Genomic DNA, 11,094 nt, shown 5'->3' with positions numbered 1-11,094 from the left:
TGGTGGAATAAGTTTAAGTTTTGTACACAGTGTGTGCAGTGTCTGAAATAAACCCTAGACTGAAAACCAAGTTCATTCATTTGCTCACCAGAAACGGGATTTTAACCCCGACGTTAGTAATTTTATAACGTCAGCCTTGGAGGTAACGAGTCTCCCCTGGTTTTCTGATCACGGTCGGAAACGAAGCAATCAGGAAAGGTTAACACATTTAACATTTTAAATTTAAAACACCTTATTAACGTGTGCTTGTTGCCCCGTGTGAGCTGATGCTCATCTGTTGACATTTCCGAATGCCTTCCTACCGTTGATTAATAAAAGTGGGCTTTCCACACAAACAAACGTACATGTGTCATTAATATGAGAGAAAAAACGAGATTTTAACTGTCGGCCTCGGGCTGGGCTCGGACATAAATATCTTAATGCCTGTCGGGGTCGGGTTTGGTTACTGTTCTGTCAGACGCGGGCCAGGCTCAGACAGAAAAATCGACCCGATCCGCACTCTACACACATTCCTGTACTCCAGTGTCTTAATAGAGACTTAACCTCACTCTCCTGTGTTTAGTCTTATGTTTGAGCAGCGTGTTCGCTCGTGGAGGGAGCTTCCACTGCGATGGGCCGACTTTGGGGCGCTGCATCGAAATGAGCTCTCCGGAGCGCTGGGAGGTCTCACTCGTGTTCGAAGGTTCTGCCAGGACGATGCTCACATCTTCTGCACACCTGAGCAGGTACACATAACCCATACAAACATGCATACCAAAATGTTTTGTTGCAGATTTAAGGGAGTGTGGTAGAAATTGAATGGGACACATGTGGGACCATATTACAGTGATTAGATGGGCTGTACAAATAACTCCAGAGACATTCCAGGAGGCCTCTGCCTGCATGAATGAAGGTCTTTGTCCTGCTCAAACATTACACCTCCATATGTGCATCACTCTGGCTGTACAGTCTCTATAATCCTGATCCCCTAAATAGTGCACTGCAAAGTTCCCATGATACCGATTGCGTTCCTCCAGACCTTCTGTTGGCATTCTGTTAATTCACAGACATCATAGTCACAAGATAATCATCACTCTGTTAGCTGCTGAAATACTGATTCAATCTCTGGAGGCTTTACAGTAAATACTGTATATATTAGGGCTGCAGCTATCGATTGTTTTAGTAATCGAGTATTCTACCGATTATTCCATCAAGTAATCGGATAAGAAATACTTTTGTTTTATTGAAGAGCAATAATACCGTATTATAACTATATAATACTATAAGTCGCTCCGGAGTATAAGTCGCATCAGTCAAAAAATGCGTCATGAAGAGGAAAAAAACATATATAAGTCGCACTGGACTATAAGTCGCATTTATTTAGAAATTTATTTCACAAAATCCAAGACCAAGAACAGACATTTAATCTGGAAAGGCAAGTTATTACTACACAATAGCACACAGAACAAGGGGCTGAATACGGTAGGTGTCCGGTATGTTAACGTAGCGTAATTGCACTGTTGACGAGCCTCTCCCAGCAGCACGTTGTTCAAGCACCCATCTGTGGACTCCTTCCTCCAGCTCTGGCCATCTGGATTTCAGCGCGCGATTAACGCTCTTTGTTTTCTTCATTGCAGTAAGACTAACCTTTTCGCCAGTCCCTCACAAGTTTCTCACTCACTCCAAACTTTCGTTCTGCTGCTCGATTACCGTTTTCGGCTGCGTATTTTACTACCTGCAGTCGCCTGCAGTTTCTTTTCTTTCTCAGTTGTCTTTAGGAGCAGCATATAGTTGTCACAAGCCTAGAGCGCCTCTCGCGGCTGTAGATGGTAATGTTTTCAGCATGAAATAACATTTAAAAACATGTTAAATTATATATATTTTGATATATAAGTCGCACGTGACTATAAGTCGCAGGACCAGCCAAAGTATGAAAAAAAGTGCGACTTATAGTCCGGAAAATACGGTAAACAATAGTTTGGTTAAATTTTCGGAAAAAGCTACATTTTTGTTGCCTACATTGCTTACAAATCATCTCTCAAAAAACTAAACACATGAAGTGCATTTAAGTGCCATATTACATTGTAAAATAGAATGAGCTCTGTTACACTTATGCTAGTAGATTGTTGATCAGCTGTTTCTCCGTGAAGAGGGCGAGTGAGAGAAAATGTTGTGCAAAATCAGCTGTTTCTCCGACGGGATAGTCAACAAGTCGGCTCTTTAGATCAAATTGTGTTCACCACTACGTATTTTCTTGTCTTTGTTTTTGGTAGTTGGTGTGTTTGGTGTAGTTTCATCGTCCATACAACTCCGTGATTTACTTTTGTCGGGTCCGCTTCGTGGAATGGATGAGAAATGTTTTCTGTTGAGATGCTGAAGCGTTGACGTCGTGCTATTATTGTGGTAAGCTAGTTCGGTTTTTCAGTAGACACACTGTCCAGAGTTCTCGTTTTAACTACGTTTGAACTGATTCCATACTTTGGACACTTTCCGTTATTTTCTCCAGCCTGTCTCTTCTCTTAGCCCCTCACTATTTACGCTCTGGCATGTGCCGCCCGCAGACTTAGCAGCATCTGGTGTGCGACAATAATAATGATCCGTGTGGAAACACCGTCCGTCAGCAATACAACGTTGGTAACATTGATTTAACAAAGCTTCGAGGCAAATCATTTTGCATCGAGGATTTTTTGTAATCGAATTATTCGAGTTATTTGAGGAATTGTTTCAGCCCGTGTGTGTGTGTGTGTGTGTTTTTTTCTTCTTTACCCACCCTGGTTTAAATTTAAACTTCCCTGTCTTTAGTCTCTTAATTTACATTATTATGTCCTCTTATTGCCTTTGTCTTTCTAGCTGGAAGAAGAGATTGTGGCATGTTTGGATTTTGTGAAGAGTGTGTATCAAGTTTTTGGGTTTTCCTTCCACTGCCTCCTCTCTACACGTCCTACACCATGCCTCGGGGAGCCTGAACAATGGGATAATGCTGAGCAGGTAAACACACATTCGCATTTCACACACATGCACACATTTTATCATATTGTGCTATGTCAAAATCATACATAGTTCTAGATAGGCTCGATACTGGTGCTTAAACGTCTTTTAAAACGATGTTGGTGTCTAAACAGTGCTTGAATCGATAAAAGAGCACAAAACGACCATCTGCGACATTAAAGTAGCTGGTTTATTGCTAAGGCCATTTGGTCGTTTTTTGCTCCTGTCACATTGTTACTCACTGTGGGCTCAAAGAATTGTATTAATCCGACAAACAATAAGTTTTTTTCAGCTTCTTTCTGGGGTAAGTGTTTTTTCTTTGGCAATCTTTTAAACAAACATGCTTTTTTAAACCTGCCAGCGGTATTTGGTAGGTGGTAGGTAGGGTTAAAGAATACATTTTAAAATGTAATAATAACCTATGACAATAACTTATTTTACCAGTCAATTGCTGTTAAACAACAAAAAGAAGAACCACTAAATGGCAGAAGGGTACTTTACAACAACAGCTTCATTTTCTTGAGGTGCACCTGAAGTCATGTCTGTGTTGTTTCTCCAACATCTCCAACTGGCAGTGGCCATGGTGTCTTGAAAAGTGCAGTGCTACACTGTTTCTTTAGCAGACTGTTACACGTCCCGGTGTTGCAATCCTTTTCTAGTGAAATGCAGCCACACTTTAGACCGTTTAGCTTTAAGCATTTTAACTGTGTTTAAGCCAGCTACTAGCTAATAGTAGACTAATGTTACCTGCTGCAAGTGAAAAGTTCACTAGAGTCATGTGCAGTGATGCTTCTGTTGCCTGTGATGTCCATTTCAGAGCACCGGAGGGCAGGGCAGGCATTTAAGTGGCACCAAAATGTGCGTGCCATTCGGTCTGATAGATACCGGCCGTTTGGTTTCGGTACCTAGTTCTAGACAGGTCCAGCTGTTCAAATCTGTATGCACTGTATTTTGGACCCAGTTTATCACTGCAATAGGAAAAACTCTTGAAACGAAATACAATGACGTGGTGTAATGATTTCCACAATCAATTATACGAGTGGTACTTTTCCTATAGAAACCTGCTCCGCGTCGGGTTGCTGGGTAGATGTATATCTCTAAATCCCCATGGATGCCTTTTAAATAGGTCCAGTGGCACTTTAAGCCAAATAAATTGAGTGTAACTGAACATTATGGTTCCTCGCTCTCTCAGCCACAAACACACACACAGACCAACCAACATGGTGGTGCAGTAATGTTCTTACATTAACTTTTACGCCTACTGTGTGTGTGTGTGTGTGTGTGTGTGTGTGTGTGTGTGTGTGTGCGTGTAGCAGTTGGAGAGGAGTCTGCAGCACTTTGGTGAACGTTGGGAGTTGAACCCAGGAGACGGAGCCTTCTATGGACCAAAGGTCAGTGGAAAGGGCAACATGCAGTAAAGGAAACCGATTTCCACACACAAGTGTAAATATTGTTTATCATAGTATCTGCTAACAGCAGCCAAAACATATTTGGTTTTGATGCTAAGCTAATCTGCTAATGGCAGCTGATTTAATCGACAGACATGAGGGTGATATCAATCTTCTCATCTAACTCTCAGGAAGAAAACCCTATTTCCCAAGTTGTTGAACTATCAAAAATAGTGTGTTGATTTTCCATCTTCAATCCAATCTAACGGATTCTTGTAGATTAGAGAGCGACATGGATGTCTTTGTTTTCCTTTTGGCTCTGCAAAGACACATCTTTGAGCATTAAATGATACAGATCACACCACAGGAACCCCTAAAACACAGAAATGTGTGATGATTGTTGATAGAAAATGTATAGCTACTTGCGTTTTTATGAAAACAAAGTGGCTTAATTTTTGAATAACCTTGGTCTTCTTTGAGGCATTTTCACTTTTACTCGTTCAAGTCAGTAAGCAACAAGAGGAAATCAGCTTCAGGCAGATGTTATGTGATCGAGCTCATGTGGGGGCACAGAGAGTGGAGGTAGGTCAAGTCAGGGTGGGGTTAGATACACACTGACACGCTCCATGTAACAAACAAACATTCCTCACAGTCATCTAGCTAGGGTGTGCTAGCCACAATTAGCTAGATCAGCTTCTCTTGGAAACCTGTTACCACTTCTGTCCACAAAAATGCAGTTTGTCATCACAACAGAGAAGTGAAGCCTGATGCTAACACACTCCTACATGTTTCTTCATAGATTGACATCCAGATCAAAGATGCTATTGGCAGACAACACCAGTGTGCCACAATCCAGTTGGACTTCCAGCTGCCGATCAGATTTGATCTTCAGTATGTCGGGTGAGTCAGTCATAAATTTCTGCATTTGGCTTGAAATCTTAAACATTCCTACATGTGTAGTTATTTAAATCTGCACGCTGGCACTTTTGTAGAATATTCTTCACTGTTGAACCCACATGCTTGCTGTATAGGATGTCCTGTAATTGCTCAAGTTAAAATGGCAGAAGTCTAACTTCATAGGGACCTAATTTGATCACGAAAGATGAGTCCTTTTATTGAATTTATCAATTTAGGCCAACATTTTCCCTGTTTCTGCCTTAAATGGCTTTTTGCCTCTTATTAGTCTACCCTTCTTCCCTCATGGTCTCCTTTTACCAAAGTGGATTACCAAAAGAATTTTGCCAGGAAGGGGTCCGGCCCTTTGCTTTGCAACATTGATTAATAATCGGAGAGATACTAAACAAAAGCTGCTACAGTAAAAATGCTGTGGCAAGAAGTCAGGTTTACGTCATCTGACATTATATATATATATATATATATATATATCTATATATATATATATATATATCTATATATATATATCTATATATATATATATATATATATATATATATATATCTATATATATATATATATATATATATATATCTATATATATATATCTATATATATATATATATATATATATATCTATATATATATATATATATATATATATATCTATATATATATATATCTATATATATATATATATATATATATCTATATATATATATATATATATATATATATATCTATATATCTATATATATATATATATATATATATATATATATATATATATATATATCTATATATATCTATATATATATATATATATATATATCTATATATATATATCTATATATATATATATCTATATATATATATATATATATCTATATATATATATATATATATCTCTCTCATCATATCACCCAACCCTCACTCTATTGATAACCGTCTTTTCCTTCTTTTTACCTGTTGTCAGTCGGGACGGACAGTTGCACAGGCCAGTGATGATCCACAGGGCGGTGCTGGGATCACTGGAGAGAATGATCGCTATACTGGCTGAAAACTTTGGAGGGAAATGGTGAGAAGACCATTAATAATCACGTGGAGTCAGATGCATTTTATTAGGCTGTTATGATGCAGTCACTGTACCCAACCCATCATCTCTCCTTTTACCTCACCCAGGCCGCTGTGGTTGTCCCCAGCGCAGGTCATGGTAATTCCTGTTGGGGGCAACAGTGAGTCATACAGCAAACGGGTCAGTCTGATGATTTCTTTCTGTCTTTATTAAAGGTGCAATATGTAATACTGACAGCTAGTGTTTAAAATAGTTACTGCAGTAGAAATTCAAAATACTGGAAAGAGTCGTCTCCCCCGCCCCCTCCTCCCCAGACCCAGACTCGAAGTTCATGGAGGTTGAGACCGCAGCATCCACAACAATGTTGCTAGATGCTTGTCTCACATAGCCAGACATTATTTCGCAGCACAGCGGAGTAGCTAACGTTAGATGCTGGCTATATTGACAGTCATAAAACCCCTTGCTCACGCGGAGCTCTGTACCCAACTGACAGACACACTTTTTCTGCTTAGAATTAGGAAGGAAATAACACTACCTTCCCGTCCTCTCCACCTGACTGAACACACTTTATTGGCTTAGAATTACTGCAACAATCGCTAAACACGCTGCAAACTCACAGTCCTCTCTTCCCGATTTACAGCCCCCCTCTCTTGTCTAAAATAACCCACCGTTGTCGGCTACGGCCGCTGAACAGGCTACACGTTGTAAACAGCCGTGGTTGCTTGCCTGGTCCTCCAGTAATGTTAGCAGTTAGCAGGGTTAGCATGGGATCACTTTACTGGCTGTGTCTCAATTTTGTTTGCGAGTAACCAACTTGGGTACTCTAGCTGTATAATTCAATGTGAGTACACAAATGTAAATGTAGATGGACTGTTTTTATATAGCACTTTTCTAGTCTTAACGACTACTCAAAGCACTTTACATAGTAGCTTACATAGTTCACCATTCATACACATTAACACACTGTGGCCGAGGCTGCCGTTCAAGGTGCCACCTGCCCATCAGATAAACATTCACACACATTTACAGTGCGCAGCATCGGGGCAACTCGGGTTTCAGTGTCTTGCCCAAGCACACTTCGACATGGGACTGCAGGGCCAGCGATCGAACCGCCAACCAATTCTTACTAGCCTCGTGAGACCGTCCTGATCTCGCGAGCTCCAGTTTTCCACTTGCAGATCAGTCTGGCATCTTGAGACAGAGAAAATTTGGAGCCGTTCGCCAAACGACCGACCAATCAGCGTTGGTTTTGAGGTGGGTTTAGGTGTGACGCAACGAGAAGCGACTGTTCAGTCTAAACAACATGATGGCTTCCACGGATGAGATGAGCGTAGCTGTCGCGCAAGTTTTATCCGAATTAGAAAGTATTCTTTCATTGAAAGAAGAGCAAAAAACGGCAGTGGAGGCTTTTCTCGGAGGAAAAGATGTTTTTGCTCTTCTCCCGTCTATCACCAACATAGGTGGTGATAGACAGATGGTTTATCCAATCAGCTAACCAGTATTTTCACCCCTTCCCAAAAGTTCTCCAACGGAAAGTTCCCAGATGGATATGCCGAGCAAATGCGAAGCAATCCATCTGGCGGAGTCAGGTTAAATTCTTACCTGTTCAGGAAGAAATTGGCCAACTCGGCGTCCTTTTGGGCTCTAAGCTGTCTCCATCTTTCAAATACATCTCCAATATTTACCCGGGGTTTGTTAGTCTCTGGTCACGCAAATGTTAGAAACATGCCGGGTTTTTTTTTAGGCCGGGTAGAATTTATTATCTCCGTTGATCCTGTTCATTTGTTTGCTGCTTTCATGGCTGTACTAACGTTACAGCTGTAGCGCGCTGGGTTAAGTGTTTACAGGTATATCTGGCAACCTGGCCTGGCTGTCAAACTGGGCAGTTGATAACAACACACAGGCCAAAACACTAACAGAAATTCCGTCACGGAACGGAAATTTCAAAAGGAGAAAATACTGGCATTAGCATTGTTGTCAGAAAAGATAGTATTTCAACTTAGCATGTTTCCTTAATATGTGATAATGCATTGAGGTCATTTTGAGATTTATTACAGTAACTATATTACATATTGGACCTTTAAGTTGCCTGTTACTTTAAGAACAACAGTACAAATACAATCTTAAAAGAAGTGCCTCTCTTCTGTTAAGGTGGTCCGGCAGTTCTGTGAAGCTGGCTTCATGGCAGATTTGGATGATGATCAGGGAGCAACCTTAAATAAGAAGATTCGCTCTGCTCAGCTGGCCCAGTACAACTACATATTTGGTAAAGATGAATAATAGGATGAAAACTGTGGCTACTTAATATATTCATTGCTACTGATGTTAAATGTTAACATTTTATTTTTGTGTTTTTGTCCAGTGGTGGGGGATAAGGAGAGTGAGAGTGGAACAGTAAATGTGAGGAGCAGAGGGGGTAAACAGCTTGGGAGGAGGCCGACAGAGGAGGTGCTGACATCCCTCACCCAGCTACGAGACACCAGGAGCAACCTGGATGAGTTTTAATGGAAAAAGTCCTGGAAATAATGAGTCACTGATGTAATAAATGTTTGTTTTACATGTTCAAGCTGTTATACCTTGGCTTTGTCTGAAGAGATGGCTGCTAAAATTTGTAATTAAAGTATATAAAAGATTCCTTACTTGTTGGTTTGTGCATTAATGACATTCGCTGATAAATCTGTCTGAAAAAGTACAGAGAGGAGCTTTAAGGCTATATTAAGATCACTATCAGTCTCATATTGGCTACAGTTGCAATTTGTTAGCTAGAATCCAATAAATATGTGAACCTCCCTCTTATGTAAGTGTGTGTCATGATATCAGAATAGAAAACCAGACATACCTTTAAAAGACTGGAAGAAAGGGAGGATACGAGGGGGGATTTGGCTAAAATAGGAGAGGGAGCAGCAGTGTCAGAGCTGTGTGTTTTCATGTGTGTTTAGTGGAAACAGCCAAGTCAAGGTAAAGGTCAAAAAGATTGGAAGTTTTTCCTTTTAATTGAGAGAGGGCAGCAGGATGGAAAAGACATCAGTCACAACAGTGACAGAGGGCGAGATGGTACTCAGAGAGAATAAACTGGGTCAACTGGACAAAAGCAGCTCCTTCAACAAAGCTGGTGGTGAAACCGGTGGAGGGGATTGTGTTTTTAGTTCTTCTGGAGATCTAAAAACTGTCTTACAGCAACTTACAGTGCTGTAAGTCAGACACAGGTCACCTCAGATTGGGGGGAAAAAAAGGTCTTCAACAAGCTCAGATTGGGCCGAAACAAAGTCAATGGCATCCATGTTTCAAGCGCACACATGTAATAGAACATGTAAGAAATGCCTCTAAATTCCTCTCTATTTCTTTACAGGGGGTAATGCTAAGTGGTGGAATCACAGAAGGCCATCAAAAAGACCTGAGGCCCAACAGTATGGTGTTAAAGGGTCAGTACACCCTTAAAGAAAATTCTCATGTAGTATTATGTTTTTGGGTTGTCCGTCCGTCCCTTTCCTGGAACGTGCTATCTCAGGAACACCGGAGGGGAATTTATTCAAATTTGTCACAAACGTCCACTTGGATTCAAGGATGAACGGCTTAGATTTTGGAGGTCAAAAATTAATAAATTAAAGCTAAATTGTGACAAACTTTAACACAAATTCCTAATAGGATCAAAAATAGAAAGTCAATTTCACTGACATAATGTTCCGCAAAAACACTTTTCTACCCAATATTCAACGCTAGAACTTAGGAACAGAAGGGGATATTGTGACAATATTTCATTTACTGAAGTACTGATACTGAATTGGTGACACTAAGCTGCCGAGTTGAAGATAAGTGTGAAGCATCCATGTTTCAGCAAAAATTGTACTTAATACCTTTTCATTAAATTGCTTCAAAGTCTTCACTACAACTATTATATGAGTCTGGACAGACTGGTTGGCAGAGGCATAACAACCGCAAGGTGGTAATTCTATTTGTTTTTATGTCTCAGGTTTTGACATTCGCCTGCTGGCATCGTAATATTATGGCGGTGAATGAAACTTAATTTGTGTTGCTCACAGAGTTGAAAAACAGCAATTAAACAAGACTAAGTATACAGCAGTGCTAGCAGCACTGTGAGACTGTGCTTAGGCACTGCAGTGCTATGAGCTAAATGCTAACAGGAGCTATTATGTTCATCATTCATATAATGTTTATCGTTTTTACCATTAGTTTAGCATGCTTACATTTGCTAATTAATACTAAACACAATGTACAGCTGAGGCTGATGGGACTGTCATTAGTTCTGCAGGTATTTGGTCCTACGCCAATAAGTATTGGACAAATTGAAATTTTGATGGAGGCATTAGATGAAATTGGCATTAGATGAAAAATGGGGAGGAAGGAAGTCAAATTTGTTACTGTTCATCCTGAAGGGGACTTGAATGTCTGTACCAAATGTAATCCATTGAGATATTTCACTTAAACATTTTATTACACAAGCACATGAAGCAGAATACACACAAGTTCTTTCTCACTGATTTATTGTTAATATCATACCATGTTAATATTTATAGTACTCTTTGTTGCGAGCCTATGCTCTTATTCTGCTGTCGGCTTTGTGCTAAATGTGGCACAGCTTCCAGCCAGCATTGAACAGTAGTTACGTAGTGATGACACAGACCATTAGCTCCAGTAAACACTGAAATCTTTACTTAATAGATAACAATATCAGGCTCCCCTCGCCCTCCTCACTTTCACATTGCTCCCACCCTCTACCCTACCCCCACACAAAGCATTCTTTCATTCAAC

General features: G+C 40.2%; 1 protein-coding gene across 1 annotated transcript in view; it reads left to right on the top strand.

The window, feature by feature from the left end:
- tars2 (threonyl-tRNA synthetase 2, mitochondrial) overlaps positions 1-8,959 on the top strand; it is a 19,721-nt gene extending 10,762 nt beyond the window's left edge. The window contains exons 11-18 of the mRNA XM_078252842.1: positions 563-725; positions 2,830-2,967; positions 4,281-4,358; positions 5,155-5,255; positions 6,226-6,327; positions 6,432-6,504; positions 8,476-8,590; positions 8,687-8,959. Coding sequence (XP_078108968.1) covers positions 563-725; positions 2,830-2,967; positions 4,281-4,358; positions 5,155-5,255; positions 6,226-6,327; positions 6,432-6,504; positions 8,476-8,590; positions 8,687-8,829 — 913 coding nt within the window. The 3' untranslated portion in view covers positions 8,830-8,959. The remainder of the gene's footprint in view (positions 1-562; positions 726-2,829; positions 2,968-4,280; positions 4,359-5,154; positions 5,256-6,225; positions 6,328-6,431; positions 6,505-8,475; positions 8,591-8,686) is intronic.
- The last annotated feature ends 2,135 nt before the right edge of the window (positions 8,960-11,094 follow it).

Source organism: Sander vitreus, chromosome 6, assembly GCF_031162955.1.
Source record: "Sander vitreus isolate 19-12246 chromosome 6, sanVit1, whole genome shotgun sequence".
Taxonomy (NCBI): Eukaryota; Metazoa; Chordata; class Actinopteri; order Perciformes; family Percidae; genus Sander; species Sander vitreus.
The sequence above is the reverse complement of the archived record's forward strand: the minus strand, read 5'-3'. Positions and strand labels throughout refer to the sequence as shown.